The 25385-nt window shown below is 39.6% G+C and overlaps 2 protein-coding genes across 10 annotated transcripts in view; one reads left to right on the top strand and one right to left on the bottom strand.

Moving 5' to 3' along the window:
• On the bottom strand, positions 1391-25354 carry NRG4 (neuregulin 4). Of its 8 annotated transcripts, none has more exons than XM_021406878.1 (9): positions 25144-25274; positions 24823-24969; positions 22655-22720; positions 21530-21592; positions 17807-17900; positions 7952-8101; positions 4164-4243; positions 3995-4081; positions 1391-3092 (listed from the first exon to the last, which is right to left on the bottom strand). In XM_021406878.1, exons 4-8 carry the CDS (start codon positions 21537-21539, stop codon positions 4065-4067), a joined length of 351 nt encoding a protein of 116 aa, XP_021262553.1. In that variant the 5' UTR covers positions 21540-21592; positions 22655-22720; positions 24823-24969; positions 25144-25274; the 3' UTR covers positions 1391-3092; positions 3995-4064. The 8 variants fall into 8 exon arrangements, with proteins under 8 accessions (XP_021262553.1, XP_021262554.1, XP_021262552.1 ...); XM_021406879.1 differs by lacking the exon at positions 22655-22720 and adding an exon at positions 23177-23252 and having other exon boundaries at positions 24831-24969; XM_021406877.1 differs by having other exon boundaries at positions 24831-24969.
• The window catches only part of TMEM266 (transmembrane protein 266), an 81008-nt gene continuing 79104 nt past the window's right edge, over positions 23482-25385 (top strand). For both annotated transcript variants that reach the window (XM_021406861.1, XM_021406857.1), the window contains exon 1: positions 23482-23956. The gene's annotated coding sequence lies outside the window, so the exon portion shown is untranslated. The remainder of the gene's footprint in view (positions 23957-25385) is intronic.

The following is a 25385-nucleotide window of genomic DNA, read 5'->3' as shown; positions in this document are numbered from 1 at the left end:
CAGGTGGCTTGCACTGATGCTTGTACGCAGTTGGTAGCAAGGTGGGGGGTTTTTCTAAATGGGTAACACACAGTGATAGTAGAAAATTGGGAACTTTTCAGAAGAAAGGCATAAGATGGGTTTGGACTATTTGGAAATTGTATGAGCTGGATACTTACATTAGAATTATTAACAGAAATAGCTCCTTGGAAAATGTTAGAAGTGCTTTGATAGTTTAAGTATTATATATAAGATTTGGGTATACAAGTTTATACCCTAATCAGTAGGGTTTCTGCTTCTAAATCATTTAAACACGTATTAAAAACAAACAGTGCATAAACCATCAGTGTTGCATTTCACAGCTGGATCCTCGCTGAGATTGGCAGGTAGCACACAGATGTTTCAGAGGGATTCATGTCACCTTTTCAAGACAACTTTTCACAGCTCCAGGAGTTAGAAACAGCTCTTTTAAATTAAGCTCGTCTTTGTTGTCAGTGTGGCAAGTGGGAATGAACACAAATGCCCTCAGAACAGGAATTCCAGAGCTGGCAGAAGTGACTCCGAGTAGTCTGAGACAGCAGGGAATGCAGCGGTGGAGAAAGAACAGGAGCTACAACACAGCCTCAAGTTACAGAGCCCTGTTAAAAGATGCCAGTGGATGGTCAGCTACGTTTTTATCGCCCAGAGGAAGCCTGTACAGAAACAGGAGTCAGTGTACCCTTGTTTACATTAAGAGTATAAGTTAAAAACAGTCTCTTCTAATGTACACTGAAAATGTTTGTATGTTACGCACACTGACACAGAGGGGAATTTAGAAGTGATAGAAATTGGTTTTAGTGTTCATTTGGGGAATGAAAACAGCACTATCTTGATGTTATTTCAGGTTCTACATCTGCATGCTTCTTTTTACACAGCCTTAGCTCGCTATAGAAATAATGCTTGGTGAGAGCCTCTTTGGGGCATCACCCCCAAACACAGAGCTGAGCTGCAGCCTGCCTGGAAGTAGTTAGAAAATGTGGGTTTGGTGCTTTGCTGTATTGCTCTCTGATATGACAGATTATGTTGAACAGGTTAAAATTGCAATAAATAAATAAATAAGGCACCCAGACCAGATTTCTGATAAGCACACATGGGTAATGTTACGGACAGTAATGAAAAAACTTTATTGCCCTTCTTAAAAAAAAAAAGAAAAAAATCTTCCAAAAAAAAGCAAGTAATTTATGTCTGGATTCTTCTGTATAAGCAGACAGTGAACGTGTGCATCCCAGAGATCTGAATATCCTTGCCAGCGAGTCGTCACACAGCTCAGTTCTGAGGTGTTTCCCCAACTCACACGGATACATCTTCATTAATATTCCTGCGTTTGAAGATGGTCGTAATACAAGGGAAAAAACTCCTACCCAAACCAATGCACAGTCCCTTCAGTTTTTATTTTAAATAGCGTGATACCGTTTAAACTGATGGAGGTGTAGTTTCACAGATAGGAGATGTTATGTTTCTTGAAAACAGCAGTGAAGCAGAGAAGAGACCTCATTACCCAGCCCTGTGTGGACACACAATGCTTTTCTGCAGTCCGCTGACTCCAAGAACAGTATCTGCTTGGAGCCAGCGTTTTCTGTAGCTTCCTTGCTTCCAGGACTACTTAGTTAATTTTTAAACAAGCACTGCTAGACAGCGTTGTACAAGTTTATTAAATAAGAGGTGATGTGGGCTACCCTGTCCATTTGGCCGGCTTAAAATGAATTGATAGCCTGATCTCCTTTTGGCCTGAAAGGCAAATTCACAAAGCTGAAGAATTGAAGGAATGAATTTTAGAAGCTGAAATGTTCTCAGCTGCAATGGATGTGAAGCAATGTAGATGGCTAGTAAGATTTCAGCCAGAGATAACGTTGTTTCATACATCAACTTGTTTGCATTTAAACACCATTGTGATTTATTCATTCTCACTTTTTGTACAAATTGTTTCCTGAATAATGCAAATGTGAGTGGTAATACTGAAGAACTATTCCATGTCTGTCCGGGAAGCCGAGAGGGTTTGAACACTTTATTGAGCACAACTTCAGTCCGTTCATTTTCCACATCTTGCAGCAATATTTCCTCCCTCAGTTTCCATTTCAGGTGACCATGAGCCTTTTCTTTATGGAAGAAAACAGTGTGCTGAACGTCACTGCTGGTGAGCCTGAATGTCTCGTGATCAGTAATGCACGAGGTTACCTGACTGCAGTCTTCTCTGACTAAATTCCTCTGGGACTGTGCAAAGTATTGTAGCTGACACTGATTCCAGTGTAGCCATCAGTATTGCTGCACATCTCCTGAACTCTGAATTTAACAGTGGCATGTCCATATGAGATGAAAAATCACTTTGTTCTTTGCTAGCCTTAACAACAGTATTAACAGTGTCCTCCTGAGTAACTGATAACGGTCTGGAGTCCCAAAACCAGCATGAAAGCTCGGTTAATTGGAGGAGGAACTTATGCTATGTATAACTGGAACATTTCTGGTTCAGGATCTCTAGCTGCTTGGATGTTTCCCTGCAGATGCTGAGCTTTCACTTGTACTCCAGCTTCTTTGACATGAGTCCTCAGAAAGTAATACATTTTTCTCAGTTGTTTTCTAATAACTGTTACATTAGGATTTTCTCCTTGACTTCTTACCATAGACACTGTAACACTTTGCCTTTTCTTCTTTGTCTTGCTGTATTTGTGTCTACAAGCATAGAGAGTGCATGCTATTCTTTCTGATGCTAGAGCATGTAGTAGGCACCCTAGGAACTGACGCTTATTCACATTTTTCTTTCCACCTACGTTTTTACACACCTTATTTTTTTTTATTTCAGAGATTAGAAATCTGCATCCTGCATTTTCTTCCCTTTCACTTCCCGAAATTTTCTCAGACTTTTTCTTCAGTGCAACATTGTAGATCCCAGGTAGTGAGCTGCTAGGTAATGTGCTTTTCCTTGTCACAACCTCCAGTGGTAGAAATGAGATGAAAATAGGATTGTGCAATTCACGTTTTCTATGTCTGTCAGTACCCAGCCATTCTCTTCGTGTCATCAGAGGAGAAAGAGAGACAGCCCATGTCAATTGACTTCTCTTCGCCCGAGTAACATAATCCTGTAAGGAACCAGAGAGTGATGCATGCATCGGTGTAATCAGCAAACGGTGATGGGAATAAAACACATTTATCATTATAGAGGGCAGCACTGTCTAACCAAGACAGCTGGCTGGATAATGGTTTGTTTCAGGAACGGATGCCATGAATAAAATTCCTCATCCATAAAATAGAAGGTGGGATTCAAATCCTCCTCATTAGTGAGATTTTTAGAAGGCAACACAAAAATACCAAGGAAGGTGCCTTGCTTAGTATTAGGGACGTATACCAAACAAAGGGTAAATACTCTAAACTAAACTTCTCTTAACCATTACCAATCTGTTCTCTTAGTATTTTCCTTGAATTAAAATCTTGCGCCAGGAAGCTGAGCCGTACAGCAGCAGTGCTGCCTCACCCTCACGTTGTCTTATTGTTAATATAACCCTAACCGTTGCCTCGAGAAAAGCAATTCTTTTCCCTTATGTTTGGTAAGTGTATTCTGAAACAGGCCAAATCCTGGACATGTCACTCGAGTATAAGTTTTGAAGCTTCTGAATCAAGACAGTCCTCAACTCCTCGAGGGCAATCTGATCAAAAGTTCATGGTATAACCTCATGCTAAAAAATCCTGCGGTGGCCTCATGTTCTCCTTGTAGTGAAAAAGAATTATTTTATGCTTCTCATGCAGGAAATATAAATCTATATCTCATGCTTCTATCTGTGCATTACTAAAAACAGTAGCTTGTCATGGAAAATCTCAAAATTCAAACACAGGTTATAGTGGTTTCTGTATAATCTGATGCACCTTTAAAAATACATAGAAACTCTACTAAATGCAGCGGATTTTCTTCATGTATTAATTGCAGTCTTCTCTAAGATATAAGCAGGCCTCCTATTAGTCTACTTTCTTTTCTTAACCCCCTTACCATATCAACCTCTGCAACTGTTAGGGTTGCTCTGCACATCATTTTCTCACCATTCTTCCACTCTAATGCTTTACTCGGTTATTATTTCTGAAAAACAAACAAAACAAATGCTGTTCACTAAATCAGTCTTCTTTCCCTGCTTTCATTGTTTCATTTTAAATGCACTCACTGTTGCAGCCATTGCTGCTTGTAGTCTCAACCAGGTGGGCCCCACACTCTGAGGAACTTGTCCTTGCAATGGTGGCTTTCCTGACCATAGGAGAAAAAAAAATGGAGAAAAAACAACACAGAATGAGAAGTTCACAGAGAAGAGACACGTTAATTGTGTGATACTTCCACTAGAAAAAAAGAAAAGAGTAACATAGCTCTTCTGCAATTACTTCCTAATTAATGCTCAGCATTTCTGAGAAGCATGTATTTGAGGGAGAACAACAGAGATCAGAAGCAGGAAAGAGCACTTGGACCTACAGGGCTTTTCTCCTGAAGTTAATGTTCCTGTTCCAGTCTGATTCGTCAGGATTTTATTAAACAACGAGTAGATAACACGAAATTATTTAATTTATCTTTACCTCTCTTAGCCTTTGGAAGGGAAATTTCAATAGTGTGTTATTTCCTACATTTGAGGAGAAACAGGTCCTTTAGATAGAGCTTTCTCTTGCTTTCCCTTTCCCTCTTTCTTTTAATAGTAATTAGACATCTGCTCTCTTCAGAGGAGCCATGAGCTGTTCTCCTTTCTGTCCAGTTTGCGTCCTGTGGAGGTACAACTCCTCCACAAAATCTGTTGTCTTGGATAGCTCAGATGGCTTTATTCCTAGGCCCTGTTGTTCTGGCTGGCTGAGTTCCCGTTCATCAATATAAGCTTATCATATAGGTAATTCAGCAGTTCAGTATGGACTTAGAATAGAATATATAAATAAATTGCAGATGTATTCTAGTTTTCCTTGGGATTTTCTCTACCCCTCTAAGCGTGGCACTCAGGCCTCTTTATTTTTGTTTCTTGCTATAGATCTGTTGTATGTAGAATCTATGTTAATCAGCTACCTTTCTTAATCATCTTCCAGTAACCCTTGTACAATATGCTTCTGGAGAAGGAAGGCCAGATGGACCTCTGCTGACCCGTGAACTGCTTGTAGCAAAACATGCCATTTGTTGCCTCAGTAACAATGTGGTAGCAGGGATTTTGAATACTTTCCTGTTTTCCTCAGAACACAAATGTAGACTTGTCCTGGATCAGCCTTCTGTAGAGAAGTTAATCACGATTTTATGAGATTTCCCAAGATAGTCTGCTATGAAAGCTAGATCCACGGGCAGCTAACTAAGTTAGGACTGAGTTGCTGTCCTTGTTTCTCTGAGAGGCTCTACTACTTGTTCTGCCCAAGTAAACTGATCTATAAAGAAAAGCAGTGTTTGAGGTTCACCTTCCAACTATATGAAAGGGGACTTGTGCAGACCTGTAATTGCTGTTATTCTAAGCTTCTGTACTTTGCTATGCAAGGCTCTTTGACCATAAAACTTAGTAAATTGGCTCCAGCCTTCCCTAATTTTACTGTATGCAAGAGGAAAAAGCTTCTATAATGGATTAGTCTTTGAATTTTATGCTCTCTGAAGACTTTTTTTTTCTCTTTTTTGCCTCCACAGAAACAGTTATATGAGACACTCTGTGTTATTTATGTTACATAAAGCCATGCTTCCGAGATCACACCAAAGAAGAGATGTTATACTGGCTTTCTAAGGGGAAGTTTATCTTAGGGCCTCAAAACACTTCTGGAGGTATTTCTCATTGGAGATACTTTTCATCTCACAGAGATTTTCAGCAAGTTTTCTGTCTCCAGAGCAACACTGCTCCATTAGCAGAGATCACACAGAGCCTCAGCACATCACCACAGGAGAACTGGGCTCCTGCCTCTTGTGCCACAGCTACCAACACAGGGAGCAATTAGTGCCCAGTGCAAACTGCTCTCAGTTGGGTCCCGAATGGTAACACCAGCGAGAGGTCTGCCAGCTTTTGTACACAGATGGGTGATGGTATTTGAATAGCACTATGTTTGATGAGCACTGGTGCTGGGTGGTGCTCCACACACGTGCACACATGGCTGCAGTCAGCTTTGTTTCTCAATTCATTTTTCAATACGCCGTCAGCGGCCTGAGGTGATGTTAAGGCTCCTGCCTGCCAGAGTGAGCTGGGAACAGCTGTGGGTGCTTTGGGACTGCCCAGGGGACCCTGTCCTATGGCATTCTCTGCTGGACACCTCTTGCCTCTTCTTGTATTGCTGATGGCACATGTGATGGACACAATGAAGAGAAATTTGACAATATCTCTGGCTTCTGGAACACTGGAGTGCTTTTTTAGGTTGAAATACCCACCTAACTCAGAAAGTTGTTGAGACAGCGAGAAAAGCAGCGTTCAGTGAGCACCACGTGCTCCAGGTTCTCCCTTTCTGGTTTTCTTGATAAGAGAAAGGAACGAAAACCTAGCTCATGGATGAAAACCACTGCCTTCATCAAAGACCAGGTGTCAGCAAATGCTTGTTTGGTGAGGCACTGGCACAGGCTGCCCAGAGGGGATGGTGGATGCCCCATCCATGGAGACATACAAGGTCAGGCTGGACAGACTCTGAGCACATGATGGAGCCGTAGATGTCTCTGCTCTGTGCAGGGGAGTTGGACTAGATGACCTCTGGGGATTCCTTCCAACTCAAATGATGCTATGACACGTATGAATTTTTAAAGTTACTTAAAGCTCTGTTCTATTCTAGTAACTATAATAATTTGGAAATGCTTTTTGTTTGCTAACTACTAATATAGGGCTGCACTGCTGATAAGACAGGAATAATTTAATTTAAATGACTAAAGATATCCTCTACAAAAACTTTTTTTAATATTATCAAATATTCTCAATCTCTTCTCAGTGTACTCAGCTATAAGAAAAAATGGCACTTGGTAGGTTTCCATTACAGCAGCTGGGGTGAAGCTAGACTGGCACTTCAAAGGTTGCTCACTGAAAAGCTCTGATCAGAGGGGTTGATTTGGCAATCTGATGACAGAAAGGTGAGGAACAGAACTGCAAGAAGGATGTCATAACCAAAGAGCAGTGCAGCATAGGAGCAACAGAGAGGCTTTGAGTTTCTGATGGCTAATAATTACAGGGGCTAGTGAACTGTCTTATAGAGGCATAAATACATACTGTACTTCAAAAACAAGGGAGGACATAACAGTTTGACTTGTTTACACAAATGCAAAGGATATTCTCTTAAGTTTGTCTGGGTTTGGTGAAGTCTACTGATAAATGCATTTGGTGTCACAGCATCAAATAGATCAGTTGATTTTTTAATCCCAGCAACTGTTTACATGTTCAATCAAAGTCCTAAAATGCCTAAAATGCTACAAAAACAGAACATGTGGCACTTCCTGACTGGCACTAACATATTCATGCTACTCAAGCTTGCATTATCCCGGGTAGATGACTACCCCTCTGATTTGTTCTAAGTGTTTAGTTAATCGATACCTATCTGGGACAATTCTTGATTTTGATTAATTCTTTAAAATATCACTTTCTAAAATAGGAGCTGTATGAAGGCATCAGTTACTTTGGCTGCCAATTGCAGCAAAGCAGCACTTTGGTAATGCACTTCTACTTCTTAATCTTTGGACGACATAAGAGTCTACTAATATTTGAAAATATTAATGGTAACTCCAGGTATAATGTAAAATCTCTCCGAAACTGGTCTGATAGTTGCTTTTACAAGGCAACTAGAAGTAATAGCTTAGAAAAGACATTTAGAAGGAAGTACAACATTATAAGCAACAAGTTGAGACATCCACATTAATTATGCTGAATAACCACACAAACCTTATGGATAATGCATTACATACTTTTATATTCAAATAATTAGTACATGATTACCAGAAGCAATTTCTACTTGATTAAATAGCTTCAGCACTCTGAAGCGCTTTTACCTGCAAAGGAAGTAGAATGTTCCAACTAAAAGAACTCCTAGAAGGAGAAGTGAAGCCAAGAGAACCGCAAACAGGTCACCTTTTGTTTGAGACTTGATGCTGGGCAGCAAAACTTCTTCGCAGCGTGCTCCCGTGTAATTCTCAATACACCTGGGAAGCCAAGTTGTAGATCAGTTAGAGCACTACGTGTCATCTAACATGAAAAGTCTTTTTGTCTTAAGTGGGACGAGAGTGGGAAGAAGCTTCCACTTGTTTCATAGCACGCTTTATTATGGCATTTCCACTTGCCTCATATTTCTGGAATAAAGGGAATTGGGCATGTTGGACATTATGTTTATATTCTGATTCATACAACTTATATATAAAATTCTGTTAAATTGTTTATTTCTCAATACATTGATTGCATTAACAATATATTTCACAGTTAAATCTGCCTCTTTCATAGGTAGATTTAATTAAATCCAACTTTTTAGTGCTAACAGAGTTATCCCACTGGATCTCATCTTGCACACAGTAGTCATGCTTTCTTTTCTTCCTTTTGTGTAACTTTGTACTATTCTTTGTTGAAGAGCTAGTATTGTCAGCTGAATAGATCAAGGAAATGGGAATTCATCTCAGACACCTAAAGGCCTAAGACACTTAAATTGCAAAGGTAGTTTAATTCAGTGAAGTAGTTTGTTCCAGAAAATAATTTCTGCTCAGTGAGTGACTGTCTGTGAGAGACCTAACTAAAAAGTTTCCCTACTATGCTTATCTTACATATTGAGCTTCTGAAAACTTTTTCCAAATAGAGGATTTACAATACATCAGAAGCTACAGGAGAAGCAAAACTTCCCTTTGCACCAAGCTTTGCACAGTGCAGAAAAACGTCTTGAACACTTACAGTTCTTTCAGACAAGACTTGCTTGCACGTCTAGGCAGTTAGCTGAAGCACTCGAGGGAACAAGGCTTCTGAAGAGCTGGAATGAGCTAGCTTAAACTATTTGTTATGCAGAAATTAGGCTCGTCTTATGAAATGACTACAGCTTGAACAAGTGCTCTGGGACTTCCATTTGCCTCAGTACTGAGACAGTACTAGGAAGGAAAGGAACACATAAAACCTCCTCAGTTTGAAGAATGGTTCCACCCAACCTGGAACAGGAAATTTGGTGTTTATTGAGAAGATTCAAACAGAGCTACCTTCCTTGCTGGTAAGTAATACATCTTAGAAAAAAAAAAATACATCCAGAAGATAGCCTCATTTGTGATACAAGTGCTGTAGGAAATCCTGTTGCATCTAATTGTTCTTAGGTAGTTTGCAGGGATGAAGAAATGGAGGATAGCCTTAAAATATGGATTTTCTATTTATCTTTCATTGCGTATAGAAATGAGCAGGCATTAAATGGCAGCTTGGGAGGGCAGTGGTGCCTGTATGTAAAATGAAAACAGAGAAGACTGACTTATGTAAGGCTGAAGCTTGGTCTGCTGCTTTTGGAAGACGTCTGCAAGAAGCACAACAGTGAAACCCTTAGAGTTCCCAGAACAACCTCCTGAAAAAGCAATTAGAACCAGCACAGTAAGGGCTGGACGAATTCCCCAGTTCAGACTGAAGCAGTGTGCCTCTGGTAGCCTGACATCTGTAAAGCAGCATCAGAGAAACAGAACCAGAGACAAACCGAAATGTGACCGCGGTCTGGGGCTAAACATGGTGGGTTGTGAGAGGGAACTGTGTGTGGGTTTTTTTGGTCTGTTTTAGTAGTAGTAGTAATAACATTTACTTATATGAGCTGGGCTAGCCATTGCCAGAGATGAAACTGGGAATAAACTAAAGCAGTTAGAGTTCTGTGAATGTTTCCAGGTGTGTAGGTTGAAAGAGAGCCCTGAGGACAAGGCAGCAGCTTGCGTGAAGACATTCATATAGTGATGCCTAAGTGCAGTTCAGGAACTGAAACAGACATGGAAGATGCCTTACTGCTTGTCATTAGCTATGAGGGGAGGAATTAGCATACCAAGCAAGTTCTTGTTGCATGTTGAGCGTGTAGGTCAAGTTGGCCAAAATGGGTTTTATGCACAAAAAGTAAGCATATATACAAAGGAAAAACTGGAAGTATGTATAGATAAGCACCACAAGGTGCTGATTATTATTTTATGAAGCTTCCAACACGTTTGTATCTCTCTGAGAATGAGCAATAACTAGTCACCCAAAGAAGGTTCTGATTTCCCTCTGAGCTCAGCTTCAGCCACACGGTTCCAACCGGATGAGAGCTGAGCCCTCTGCCAGGCCAGGCCGTGCAGTAAGTCCATGAGCTGTGGTGGTAGCAGCAATGGCCCAAATACTGCAAGGACAAGCACTGGGGTATGTCAGAGAACAGAGCAGCAAAGGAGGTAACTGAAAGAGCTGAGTTGTTTAAGAGGTTATTATAGCCCTTCAGTATTCTCCATTTTCATTTCTTCTTCTTATGTTTGGTTAAAAAAATGGTGTGTGTGAGAGGGGAAGGCATCTGAAGCTCTGAGGTATTTCAAGACTAGAAGTGCAATAACCCATTAAATAAAGCAGGTAACCTAAAAGCTGTTACCATTTAATACCATGAGACCTAATTCAAGTAATGTCACGAAGTATTCTGAAAACATGCAAGTGAAATTTGGTTTGCTCTGCACATGACATGCTTTAATTTAGTCTGTTTCAACTCCAGCCTGGATTTACTGTAAAGCTGAGGGATTAAAGAGCATGCAGCTTCCTTGGTACGTCACAGTGTAGCACTTAAACTGGTCTGGTTGGGTGCCAACTGGTTGCTGACCTTAGGCTTACCTTATTTTGAAAGGTTTTGTATCCTGTACTGTACTCACAAAATCCAGAACCAAATTAATTATAAAATGGTATTTTGCTGTAAAAACAAACTCGATTAGTGGCTTAGTAATTCATATTGACCAAAAATATGAATATAAACTTTTCTTCATTTTTCTTGTTTTTAGCACTTATTCTGCAAAATTTTCTTAAGGAATTTATTGCATCACAGAAAATGGAAAGCACTTTATTTAGTGACTACATTCTGTGTGTATCCTTGTGTATTTGTGTGTGCTCCTCTCTCTCTAATACGGAAGGTCTTGCTTCTTGCTATTTCTGGCACTGAAGTCATAATAATCTGTGACATGGGCAACTTCAGGCTCTATCTGAGGAAAACGGGCTGAGCTCTGTTACATATTTAGTGATCTCAATTGCCACTGGCAGCTGCAAGGTATGATTTCAGATAAGAGATTAAAAAGGGGTTAAGGGGAAGGAACAGCCAAGAAGGAAAAATGTCAAGCATATCTAAATCCAACAAATAGATCGCTGTCAGCATATCACCACGCTCACTTGGTATGGCTCCCAGCAACAATTTTCTGTGACTTATGGACTATAGTCTACTTCAGTACTAAAGGTCTTCAGTACTGGCCTAAACCATTACATAAAGAACTACTAACATTTCTTTTAATTCTTTGTATTCAAAAATAAAATGTAAGTCTTGTACAGATGACTGGAGGGAAAAAAAATAATCCCACAGGTATCATCACTTATTAAAACTTGGCCACTGATCAAACAGTCACCATTTACTAAGGACAACGTGAGACTTTTCAGAGTTACTGCACCCAGCTGCTGGGAGAAGGAAAGACAGGCAGACTGCTCTGATTGCTTGAGATAATGCTCCAGATATTTATTGTAAGTACAGTGGCATTTCAGGAGCTATTCCTGAGAACCCATAGAATAATTTAAGAATTGAAATGTAGCTTGAGTAGGGCATTGTTCTGTAGCGAGTGAGAGATAACTGCTTTGTAGAACTGAATAGAATAACAGGACTAGAGAATGGAATATAATATTCACAGAAGTATTCTTGAATGCCAGTGAAAACTGTTGAATAATGCAAGGCTAAAATGATATATGAAGAACAAATAAATAGGCTTAGGTATAAACTAAGGCTTACAGAAAAGTTCTAGAGAATGTGTGTGAAAGGAAGTAAGTCAGTGGCGCAAAGGAAAAATGAAGCAGGAGGAAATAAAGATGGTCCTTCTAGCTAAATGGAGTTGCATACATAGGATTAGGTTAAAATGACAGGGGTAGAGAACTGTTGCAATATAGTAGACTGAGCGGGCATGAATCATCCATGGAAGCCATATTCACGCTCTGTTTAAAGAAACAAGGCAAGAAAAAGGGGAATGCAATGGCAGAATTGCAAACAGGATGTTGAGACTGTAGCAACTTTCTTCTAAATAGAAGACAGAACCAGGCGTTTAAGGCAGTCCTAAGCCTTCAAGAGGAAAAGGAGCCACGAGGCCTAGGATTCTAAGGAGAAAACTTATTCATATAGTCAATATATGAACACAACATTATAGCAAGGGGAAAAATATCTACCCCCCCAAAAAGCACATACAAAACTTAAACATCCTGCATGCAAAATGTATTAATTCTTCTGGGACGCAACCCAAACAAGTTTTAGAAACATGTTTCCCTTGACTTGGCAATTTGATTGTATCTGCTTGGCAGTGTGCAGTGGATCAAGGATCACAAAGCTACCTATCCATGCTTTCTCTAGGCTGACTTGTTGATGCCTTCACTGGAAGAGATTCCATCCCACATAGAAAATACTGTCTTAGAACCCAGAATGATAGAAGCTTTTGTAGAAACAGAAAAAATGAGATTGGGTATCTCTTGCTTACATTTACGTAAACGAACTTATAGCTAATGAGATCCTACCAATAGGCAGTATTTTGCATTTCAGAAATGCCTTAACTGTTCTTGTTCAAATACTGGCTTTCATGAGTTTTTAAGAAGGCACTGGTGCTGGTGTGCAAACCAGTGAAGGGCTATGTTAAATACACAAGCAACCGATGCTTTAAGACAACCAAGAAAGGTAAGGGTTTCCATGTCAAGTCTTTTAAAATTGGTGGGAAAGAAAATAAGCAGACATCAAGAGTGGGCAGCAAAATGTACTCAAAAGATCAAGAGTGGGCAGCAAAATGTACTCAAAAGATCTTCTTACGCTGTTGCATCAGTAGAGTGCTAAAAATTGCAGTGGAGTTGTATATCCAGTGGCTGCAAGCAAGATAAAAAAGTAGCCTCTAACAAGCATGTGGTTTAGGAACAGAATCCAGAGTGATGGCTATCTGTGTAGTGTCTTCTAGAGGTAGTCAAGTTTATTAGACACAGCTTTACAAGTCATTAACAACTCTAGATTGACCTTGTTTATAACGGATACCTAAAAGCAGAACAAAAGTTAAGCACGACATACTTAGAGTTGTTAAATATGGCAGGTACATGAATGAATGAGTACATAAAGACATAGAAGCCTGCTTCTGGTTCTGGGCTATAATATGAGGAGGCTGTAACAGTTACTTGTGTTCACCAGGCTGGGTGTTGCTGCTGCACAATAATTGCACGCTGGTAGCCTGCTGTTTCAGTACCTGCTGTCTGTTGGCTCTAAATGGTCCTGTGTAGCATTCCAAAGCTGATTTTTTTTTTTAAATGGAAAAAAGAAAGATCTTCTCTAAGAAATGAAAATTTCTAATACAATCAGATTTGAAAGATAGCAGCCTTCACATGTTTGAGATAAGTTGTGAGGCTAGGCGCTCCTCTTTCAGAGAGCATCCAGGCTTCTGCTTTCCTTGATGCCAGTGCACACCCACGTACACATGCACACACCCACACCTCTTGTCAGATCAGATGAGCAGCTTTACTCTTATATATGAACTTAATATAGCAGCTGTGCTGGAGACAAAACACTGACATAATACATTAATCAGAACTACCCACAGCAGCATCAATAAAAGGGTGGAAGGAAATAGATTGCATTGAATTCGATGTCAGGACATGACTAGCAGGTCTGAAATCACAGTTAGAGATCGGATCATAAAGCATCAATAAAGAAGTAAACACAGCAGCTTTCCAATAACACAAAGCATTACTGCAGTCTCATTTGCAGACACACTGCCTGCCTGATTTAGGTGAGAAGGTAGGGCTTCCTTCTCTTCCAGACTCTAAGGTGAGTGACACAAGCAGGTATCTGACAGATTTAACATTGGAAGATTTGATTCAGATACAAAAACAGACTTCCCATTGCTTATTATTATACAACAAGTGTTGATTTTAGTTTTCCTTTAGTCTTCCTTTAGTGAGGAAAAAACTGCACAATTCCTGGTAGAAAAATTATTTGCACGTACAAAAAGCTCTAAGCAGTAAAAGACATCTGAAAAATAAGCTGCGTGTCAATGTAATTGAGATTGTGTAGCTAATAGCTTCAAAATCATCATCATCTTTGGTCTGTAGTGCTCTTAAAAGTTGTCCTAATCCATACACTATAAGGGCATCTAGTAAATACAAAAAAGACTTCAAAGCCTAAGTCAATATAAATGGCTTTTTAAAAAAATTCTGTATCCGCAGGATTTTCCAAACTGTTACTTCGAAGCTGCGTTCGTGTCCATAGAGAGTAAAATAAATCTCATGCTACTACTGGAAATAAGTGGAAAGAATGGGTTATTTTCCCTCAGCATGCTTTATTTGGTGTGCTTTACCGTAATATCTGGTAAGTCTTATCACTAATATGTCTCAAGCTCATGAGATAATGTAGTAATTTCTATTTTATGTCCCATTAAAAATGAATTAACTTTTTGGTTATACTTTTGGCACATATTCTAACTTCTGTTTGTAGCTTTCAAGCTAAAAGCAAAATTGGAAAATACTGACTGGACACTTCGTGTTTTCAAAAGAGGTTAGGGTATGCAGAAGCGTAGTTTGGAAGGCAGGGAAAGCAGAAAAACCCAGCAGTCTTCAGCAAGGCATAAATTCTTAAGACTCACAGCACAGCACGTCTATCACTTGTGGGGACATTCAACACTGAATGAAGATCCCATTTAAGAAAGAACCAGACAAGGATAGGGTGTACAGAAATATCCTGATGGCTTGTAAAGTCAAACACCCTAAAGCATGCATTACCTGTGCGTTCTGCTCTCAAAATGTTGAGTGTAAAGAGGGAGGGAGAGAAGCAAACAAACAAAAAAAAACCCAGCAAACAACCTGTATCTGCTCTGAAATGAAAAAGAAGGTTCTCGGGAATGTCATGTGTAAGACAACATGGAAACAGCAGAACTTCACCTCACAATGAAATCTTTAACTTAATTCTGCACTGTGTTAATTAATGATGATGGGACAGCTGCACATCAGGTGCTGAGGCAAACATCTTTCAGCCCAGCGTTTTGTGATACACCTGAGGCAGCTGCTTTTACAGCCTCCTCTGTTCTGCTGCGTGTTTGTTTATTTAGCACAGTTGAGCATTCCCAGGTTTGAAGCTCATCTTGCATATGGTGACAGATGTGCCTTTTGCTGCTGAGGTCATTAACTCCGTGTTAGAAAAGGAACAAAGGAAGATGGCAGCTGAGCAACCTCATGTTTTAACATAATCAGCTGTATTTAAAATCTGCTGTGTTGTGCTGTGGGAGGAAAAGGTCAACTGTTTTATTTGTATTACATCTCTACAATGTATATATATCCAGTTCTGAATGGATATTTCAGTATAAAGAACTGAAATAGCCAAAAGTAAGCAGTGTCTCTTAATTTGCTAGCATGCAAAGAAATATGTATTTCTACAGAATGATGCCATTTTCCCGTTTATGTTGTGAAATTACTTCCAGTGACATCACATCAGGTAAGCTGGACTATGTTCAGCTCACCGCACTTGTCTAGATGAAAAACATGCCAAGGCAGATGTGTTTTAAGGTATTTTTTTACAGTTTGCTGGTCTGTTCTCATTCCATTTGGCTCTTTTAATCAACACTGTGCTAACAAGTGAGTCTAAAACTCGGCTTCAGTTTTTGTGTTGGTGGGATTGATCGTCCGAGAACACCTGGAAGCTGTTGGTGGGGTCTGCAAGAAATCTGTATCACAGAATCTTGGAGCAACTGAGTGATTCTGTGATGCTGACAGTCTTGAACTTCCGGAGTGCAGGATATTTTTCTGAATTCTGCTGAATAGCGATGCGTTTTTTTCCTGTCGTTTCTATTCACATCACTGCTGATTACTAAGAGATCTGTGTGTAAACAAAACCTTTCTCATCTATAATTAGCTTTCTCTGACTGATTAAGGAACATGCTTAGAATGAGGACATGCTTAAATAGAATGCTTCTATTTAAACCCTTATAACTTCATAATCAACCATTAGGTGCAGAGGAAAAATACTTGATAATTTAAATGCAGTAAGATTGCCTGAGTGTAACAGAAATGCTCTTAAGATGGTACTTTTCTGCTTCAGCAGATTATAAAATCTTCCAGTATGTGAATTACAAATGACTTCATTTGGAGCTTTTTTAAAGTGGAAGCTGTCTGTGCTGACTAGCTCGTGCTCCAGAAGGAGTTCTTCTGAATATTTGATACTTCTTATCTACAGTTACTTCACCAAATATGCCTTCCTTATTATGCAGTCCACCAACAGTGGAGACTGGGTGCTTTGAAAGCATGTAACTAATGCTGTTCAGCCTACTTTATTTCCACGTAAGCATTTAAACATCAATAGTAAGGGATTCCTTCTAGAAAAAACATGTATTTATCAACATGCATGAAATGCAAGTTTTACTTTGTCTGTGCGTGTAGTATTTGAGCTCACAGAAGTTTGTGAGGTTAGCCAGCTATAATTATTACAGTACATCACTCTTGAGCTTTATCCTTGTTTCTGCATTGGATTCATTGTATGACATTGGACAATACACTTGTCAGTGATATGCGGTGCGTAAATGCTGAGCATTTACCACAAAATTATCTTTTCTCTCCTCATCTACCAGGTGAGCTTGCATGCCTGAGCTTGTCTGCTTTGATTGAACCATCCCACACAAAACAGAAGAAATACTTGAATTAAGCAAGTTAAAAAACATTTTGTTTCCTTCTTCTATTTCACCAATTACTGTTACTTATAATTCAAGACTGAAGAGGGTGCAGAAGCTGCCTCGGGGAGGAAAAAGGGGGTATCCATAACTGTAGGCAGTAGGTGTCTGAATGTCTATTAATATGTTATGTAAACCTATTAAATTAACCATAATTTATCTCGATGAATAGTAACTCAGAATTAGTAAATGCAGAACCATGAAATTAGATTTTAATTTGGCATCACTTTATGTATTGGTAAAAAAGCAAATAAAACACAGGAAATCCAAAAGCAGGCTTGCAATCAATGAATGCAAAAGCAGGAAATGGATTCCAAAGGGAAGAATGGTCCCATAAGCTAATGGCCTAAGAAGTATCTGTATTTACTGCCTAGGTGCTTCTTCAGCAAGTGGTCCTTGGCTGTCACTGTAAGTTTGCCCTTGGAGCATCTCGTTGTGATTCAGAGAACACGGTAAGTCTTGGCTTATGCTTGGTTTTTTTTGCCTTAAAAAATATTATTCCTTTTTGTGCCTCCCGTTTTTCTTCATGTCAGGCCATTCTTACACGATCAGAATTTTTGCAATATAATTCATCTGGAAGAAAAACTGGGAAGGTACTTTGCCACTCTGAATACCTTGACTTATATTTTATTCTCTGTTCGGCAAAGGGTATTTTGTTCCTTTCTATATTGTAATGAGGGGAGGAAACATGGCTCTAAATATAGATGTCATCCTGAACGCATACGTAACTGAGTGCTGTTGCATCCATCAAACAAGTATACCCCAGGTACACTCATTTGTTTCTTCTCATTGTCATCTCTGTGAGCTTGGTGAGTTATCCAAGTGTGAACTACTGAATTTCAGACAGCCGTAAATAACAGATATTTTCTTTCATTCAGTGGTTTGACAGTGCATTCTTAAAGAAGCAAAATGGAGAAGTAGTTCTGAGACAGTTACTGTCCAGTATTTAAACACACAAATTTTAGTTTCACTGACCTGCAGAATGGGCTGGGTACAGTAGGAATCATATAGCAAATCCCTCCATTTAGACAAAAAGATCCATAACTGGTGCCACAGAGTTCTTCATGATCTTAAAAATAAGACCAAAATAAGCAGTCAAAAATTGAGACTTCTGTATTTTCATCAATAATTATACCTTTCCTTTTTCTTAAAAGAAAACATATAGATAGATAGATAGATACACACATACATACGTGTGTGTGCGCTTCAGGGGTGAGCTGTGGTGCAGCAGCTCTCTTCATTTTAAGAGAAATGAACTAGGACCAAAAAAAGCTATCACCACACTAAGAACAAATACAGAATCACTCTTGCCGCTCAGGCCAGCAGTATAGAGCACCATCTATCTTGCAGAATTGTTTTATGTAACCATGAGTATATGCAAAAAAGTTGCATATCTGCCACCATTATGAATAAATGCAAGAAGTTTCTTGTGCAGGGAGAGGAGCTTTTGATTCTCCGTTACCTCCCTTGCCTTTCACAACCACCAACTGTACTGGGTAAAGGGATACACGTGACATCAAGTCCAGTTTGTCCTGTTCCAGTGACATAAACCATTTTGAGCTTAACTAGCTTCTGTGAGAGAATCAGAGTCAGCACAGACAAACCCAGAATACTTCCAGCTGTGGTTCAGCTGTATTAGGAACTAAATCACAGCAGCTGGACACCACCAGTTTTAACAGCTAATTGAGCACCTAGCAAATGAAACCACAGTATTTTGATCAAAGGAAAAATAGAACAGTCTTCTGACATCGCAAGCCTGAGAATCATGTGTTACCTTACACTTAAGGTGTTGTTTGTGCTGCTATTTCTCCCAGAAGTTGTGAAAATCAGAACTTGCTGTCTCACTATTTCTGTATAGAAGACATGCTCTATACACACTATGGCATTGTTTACAAGGAATCAAAACTTTCATTTGTTTTTCAGAAAACAAATAGAGTTGTGGTTTCCCTTTGTTCCTGCAGGCAAAAATGAGAAAGTGATGGTCAAAGGCATTCTGCCTGAGAGGAAGCTTCTGTATATAAAACTTTGTGTGTGGAATAAATCTGGCTTTTCTAAGAGTACTGGAAAATGTTAGCTACTCCTTACACTGTGCAACAAGCACACCATGCACCCTGGCACGCACTGGACCATCTCAGTAATTCCACTCTCCCCATCTTTTCTTATATTTTTCCATTTCAGCAATGTCATGTCACGGGAGTGTGAATGAATCCATATATCATTTTAAGATCAAGGCAGTTATACCACAGAGATCAACAGGGTTGAAGTTTCACATTCATGCTATCCAAGTGCTAACATCCAAATGGAAACTGGACCTTTTGGCACATGTGCAGATACATTAGGGACCTGGAGGGGAGATGTAAGCCTGGAAAGATTGTTCATGTTTGACCTTATTGCACTGGTTCAGGGTGTGATATAACAGAAACGTGTGCTCCATTCCATGTTAGTAGGAGGGAAATGGAAATTTATTTTAACTCTGAGGCTTTCTGCGCTTGTCTACTGGCAAATCATTTACTGCAAGTTCACTATGGAAAAACATTTATTTTGCATGGGTAACTGTCTGACTGCAAAATGGCAACAGAAAACAAGAACTACAAATTGTTTGATTTTAGTCTATTCAAACGTAACAGTGAAACTTCTGTGGCACTGTAATTAAATTGAAGGCCACACTCTTCCTAAAATGAAAAGAGAGAATACTGAATATATGAACACTGTACCAAGATATAAGAACCAAGTGAGAAAAAGCAAAACTCTCAGCTTAGACCTGCTCTCAACTCCATTTAGTGTCTGAGGGAGTCAAGTGTTGAGATTCTACCAGTTGGAAATGTGAGACAGGGGTAGGCCCTGCAGAAAAAGGCTTTCAGATAGCTCAGGAGAAGCCTTCAGAGAAATTCTTGTGAGAATTAGTGAGAACTCATTAACTTCCTTATAATCCTGCCTTACAGTTGCACGCTTTTTCTTTACCTTTTTGCAGAAATAGGCCTTTCTTACGGTCTCATACTGGCATAGCAGTGGAGCACTGAAATAAACTAGATGCCTCAGTCATTCAGAACTCAGAATATTTAGGAAAAAGATCCTCTCACTTGTTACAGTGTGGTCCATGTATTAAGGACCAGCTCTGCAATCCAGCTAGACATTTTTGTTCCGGAAAAACACCTCAGGTACTCTGTCTTATATAAAGTGAGGGAGAGAGAACAAGAAGTGCCCAGGAGGCCTGCAAAACCTTTTCGACTGCAATTACAGACAATTTCTCTATAGGCAGTTTCTAGAGCTAGACTTCATTCTAATGCTAAGGGGAAAATGGTAACCTTAATTTTACCAGTAAGGGGATATGTGAACAAACATCTACATCCATGTAGGTCAGGTGCTCAGTTTTCCAAGTAACTGTGCTTCTCATTAATACCACATTGCATATGAATCTTTTGCTACTACTTAAGGAAAGTATGCAAGTAATACAGTATTAAGTAGACCACACAATTATGAAAGAGAAGAAAATTCAGGATACCCCAACAGTGGGAAATAAATACATACATGAATAAAAACTAGTTTCTACTAGTAGAGGTTTTTTCTACTATTCAGAAATGTGTGTTATTGTATTCCATACCCCATTCACCGAAATACAGTAGTTTGGATCAAATTTGATAGCTATAGCTCTGTATTTGTAGACAGGAGTGTATGAAAGCAACAGTTTAACCCTTTGAATTTATTGTCAATGATGCAGAAGAATACAATGGAGAACCAGAAGGGGTTCACTACAAATTAAAACCCAATTACATTAACACTGGGGAATATGTTACAATTTTTTATGTAAAAATGCTAATTGTACATTTTGAAAGTCAAATGCATGCTACATTCAGACTAGTATTATCAAGACAGAGAAGTTTAACAAGTCAAGTGATGATGAGAAGTTAAATCTTTTGCATTTTTTAATTGCCCAATTAATGTGATTGCAGAAATGCTATCAACATATGTTCTACGCAGTGTTTATCTGTATTCTGATATGTCCTTCTACAGAGATTAAAGTAAGACACAAAAGTTATTTTTAAAAAAAAGTCTGTTTTTGCTGAAAGGGGGGATGGAACAGAATGAAACAAGATTGTTCCTTATAAAGCTAGACTGATTATTTAAAACTGGCAGAGGTAACAGCAGCCTCTAAATGCACTGACGCACAATTTTTCTTTTCAAGGACATGCATGAATACTTGTCACTAAACTATCTTGCCTATTCCCATTTAAACTTTGTTTTTTAATTAACTTGACCATCCCACCTATTAAAAAGAAAAGCAAACGAAGGCTCAACACTACCTTAACCCTCAAAGAACCAAACTAGCCTTGACAATCCTCAGTCAAGTGTGGTGCCTGGTCCGGAGGGTAAAAGACTACAGACCACCCAGGCCTGAAGTAAGCTAAAACAAAAGGGAAGGGGAAGTGCTGGGAAATGCTGACCAAAAATAAAGGAACTGTTGCATTTTTCCTCACTTATTATCAGCTGTGGACTGTATGCTTATTGATCACAACCTGTTAAATACTAGGACTGAACAAAGCAAACTTAGAAAATTTGTTCCACTGACGAGTTGTAAGTGAAGGCAGTCCCATGCAGCAGTTACGATGATCCCAAAGGCAGCTGTCAAAATCAATGCCAATTTAAGGAACTCTGATTATATACATATACATATCCAAGTAAGGATCTGGAAGAAATTACCTGTTCGCATATTATTCCAACAATTCTATTTCTTGGTCAGAGACTATTCTTCTAAAACAGCACCTAAAGACAAACGCGTAAATGTATTATGTCATTATTCATCCTAGCGACCTTCTCCCCTGAAGCAGCCATTGGAATGCATCTTACAGTGCTGCTGCTAAGACATTTGTTGTACTTTGACAGTAATATTACATGTAAATTCCATTAAGTCAAACTTAATGGCAAGCACTCAAGCGTACTGTTCAGTTAACTTCTAAGGGCAAGGCTACAGAGTGAAAACAAATCCACCCCAAAGCATGTTTAAATACTTACAAGTATTGGACTTAAAAGTATGGGCAATCATTTTTAAAACATGGAATACAAGCTGTCTGTCTGCACTGAAGCCAATCTTCACATTGCTAAAAAGAAACTTATTCTGTAGACATGCCCACTACAAGCACCTACTGTTGTTATACTCTGTTTTCTTTTAAGGCGTACTCAAGGTTTACTGTACCAAGTAAGTTACTAGACAAACCTAATGTGGAAGTTCTTATTTTTCAATGTTTGCTCTTTTTTTGCTCTTAATTATATGTTAAAGTGTAAATAAAATAAATTATCAGACAAACGGTCTTGTCTTGGAAGAAACCCAAAGAGGTGCTGAGCAGTAAAATAATCCTTATTTCTCTTTCCCCTTTAAAGATGTTGTATTTCTTCTCCTTGAACCATCTGTCTGAAAGTTCTCTCTCAATTAAATGATTTATTCCCATTAAATGATCAAAAGCAATAAAATACCAACTTTACCAGAAATAACTTCAGTTTCTAGTACTACAAAGGAAACTTTCTGTAGAAGCCCATCTCAAAATATGTTTTTGTACTTACAACATAAGCACACAATTCTGTGCATCTCCTGAACAATCCAGGGTGATGTACGTGTGTACTTACAATTCTATTTTGTGTTTAAGCTTTAATAAAGTATCATAACTTCAGGTTAAAGATCACTTTTAAAAGAGAAGCTGCTGACAGTATTCACAGTTGTGGTGTGGTGCTTTGTTGTTGTTGTTGTTTGTTTAAGACCTTAAAGTAAATCATTAGGTAGTCATGCATTTATAGGTAAATGTTTTTCTCGAGTGCTTGTTTCAGTCTTACCAGAGTTGAAGTATCAGAGTCCTAGCCAGAGCAAAGCAGGCTATCTTGTTAGAAAAATAAGCTGATCTATTGCCAAATAAGGTAAAGAAAACAAATTGTTAGAGCAGAAATTGTTGCTAAACCTGATTCTAACTTGTTTACATCTGTGCCAGGAGCTAGTATGTGCAACATAAGGGATCATTTGTTCATCTACTCAACACCTTCCAAACTCAAAGTCTCCTTTTGAGGCACAGCTATACCTTATGCTCACAGAAACTAGGAATGTAATTCTGTGCATGTTTAAAAGTTTATCTTGCATGCACCTTGGGAGCTTTTTGAAAGAACACTTTGTGTACCAAGTTAGATTATTTTAATCTAAAGTTTAAAATATAGTCTGTTTTGCTTTGCACCAGTTTACTTCATTGAAAATAATTCCGGTCAGTTCTACCTTTTTTCCTACATCTTTGTCATCTAAACTGGTATTAACAATGGTAGTAACGATGTTATGTACACTTAGAACAGCGAGCTGTAATTATCACTTACTTTTGTGTACTTTTAATGGTTAGCTATTCCAAGTATTCGTGAGATGCAGTATCCCCAAAAGATGGTAACTGGAAATCTTAAGGAGCACAGGGAGATTAAGAACCACACTGAACAAGGATCTGGATTTTGTTTTATGGTTCTTTGTTATCCAAACATTCTTAAAATTAATTTCTACATAAGCTCTCCCCTAAAATAAAGATAATTTCTGTCAGATGACTATTTCACACATACCCTGTTCATTTACATTAAGGTGTACCTTGCAGTTGTCTTAAAATGGGATTTTACTGCATTATGTTTTTGTTTTTTTTTAAGGAAAAAAAAAAAAGTAAAATGTCACTCAGTCCAAGCTCAAATATTTGAGTACTGAAAAAAAAAAAAGGGAAAAAATGTTAGAAATTGTGCTAATCTGCTAGTAGGCTCCTTAAACTTGAGTTTCATTCTAAGATGCGTCCTTGATATCTACCAAACAATTAATAGCCCATACCTCTTATTCTCTCCAAGAGTTATCTCAAAGTCTTGTTAAAAGGAGTTTCTTTTCTTATTTAGGTGGTAACTTCTAACTACCCTTACCACATGAAGCTTGTAAGTGATTTTAGCATGGACAATGATCAGGCATCAGAAAAAAAAATCCTTCCAACTGCCTGAAACAAATGAAGATCTCAATAAGGAATACTTCAAGATATGCTGCAACACATTTGTATAAGGACAATGTGTACTCAAATTTACTTTCTGAAACTTTCTTGCAAGGACACAAAGGAGCTCTAAAATCCTGAAGTCAAGGTAGGACAGCTCACAAATGTCAACATGCTTGTGACTGACAGGTAACTTTTTTTGATTGTTCAAAAAAAAAAAGTTTAATATTTTTCTGCAATAATAAATGACTGAGTCTTCTTGTCTTAGGAATGCCTACAGCAATACTTCTGCTTTACGTTTTGATACTGAAGTATGTCTACAATCATCTCTATATTAAACCAGCTGGTAAAACTCAGTACAACTCAACTACGAGTTGTCTCGTAGGCATCCCCAGCTCTTCAGCTTTTTACAGGACGTTGTAATTCCACATTCATCACTAACTTTCACAGGAGATTTTAATTTAAAAGAAAAAAACACTTAAACTATCAGATTAAGAGCGTTTCCAGGAGGAGTAAAGAAGCAGATGTTATTGCTGAAGGAAACGATGTGGACCTGCAGGACAAGGGCTGTCCCTTCAGCTACCACTCACACTCGCCCCATAGCATTATGCTACTTGAGAGGAGGCAATCTGACTGCAGCTTGCTCTTTTTGTCACTGAATTTCTAAATGGGAAAGGTATGGTTTTCTTTCTATCTTTTTTTTTTTAATGCCAGACTAGGAGCAGGGATGATTTTCAGTAAAATACCACAAATTTTGTATCCTTGTGCTCAGGAGAGACTGCGTGTTCCTCCTCCCCACACGCTGCTCAGGAGCACAGACTCACTGCACGCTTCTGCTGGGTGTCCGTCACATCTGCAACGCTTTTTCTCTGGGGTAAACCCATTTCCATCCCTGAAATCTTTTTGGTAGTTTACATCCAACTGCAAACTCCCATCAGAAACCCCAACTCCGCCACTGTGACAACCCATACAAACGCGGCACTCCTCCGTTTAATTTCACGCGGAGTTCCTCACCCGCTTACCAGCGCGGCTATTCGGCACTCTGCCGCCGTAATCCCCCCTCAGACACGCACAGGGCAATCTGCTGAATCAACGCAACCTCTAATCTGCATCGTGTAATCCCGCAGCTGCTCTCTGTACGCGGTTATGTAATGCTGGTGGCTATAAAAACAGAACAAAACAAACCCACAGGCGGAACGTTAGCAGCGACGTATTCCATACCCCGGCGCGGCGGCCGCCCTGACGGAGCCCAGCTGAGCCGAGCCCGGCGCAGGCCCGACCCGGCGGCCCTTCAACCCGGGCCCTCAGCGCAGCCGGCCGCTCCGCCGGCCTCACCTGCCCACGGACAGCGATCGCGCGGCGCCTCCCGCCCCGCGGGGACCCAGGGAAGGGGGCGGGGCCGCCGCCCCTGAGGGGAGGGCGCCGGCAGCGGCCCCGCCCCGCGCTCTCGCGCCTCACCTTCCCCGGGCCGTAGTACTACGGTGCCCGCCGTCCGCCGTCGCCCATTGGCTCGGTGGCGCCCACGTGACGCGGGGCGAGCACGCGCGCGCGCTCCCTTTAAACCGCCTCCTCCTCCT

This window comes from Numida meleagris, chromosome 9, assembly GCF_002078875.1.
Source record: "Numida meleagris isolate 19003 breed g44 Domestic line chromosome 9, NumMel1.0, whole genome shotgun sequence".
Classification (NCBI taxonomy): Eukaryota; Metazoa; Chordata; class Aves; order Galliformes; family Numididae; genus Numida; species Numida meleagris.
Note: the sequence above shows the minus strand (reverse complement) of the source record. Positions and strands in the feature narration are given on the sequence as shown.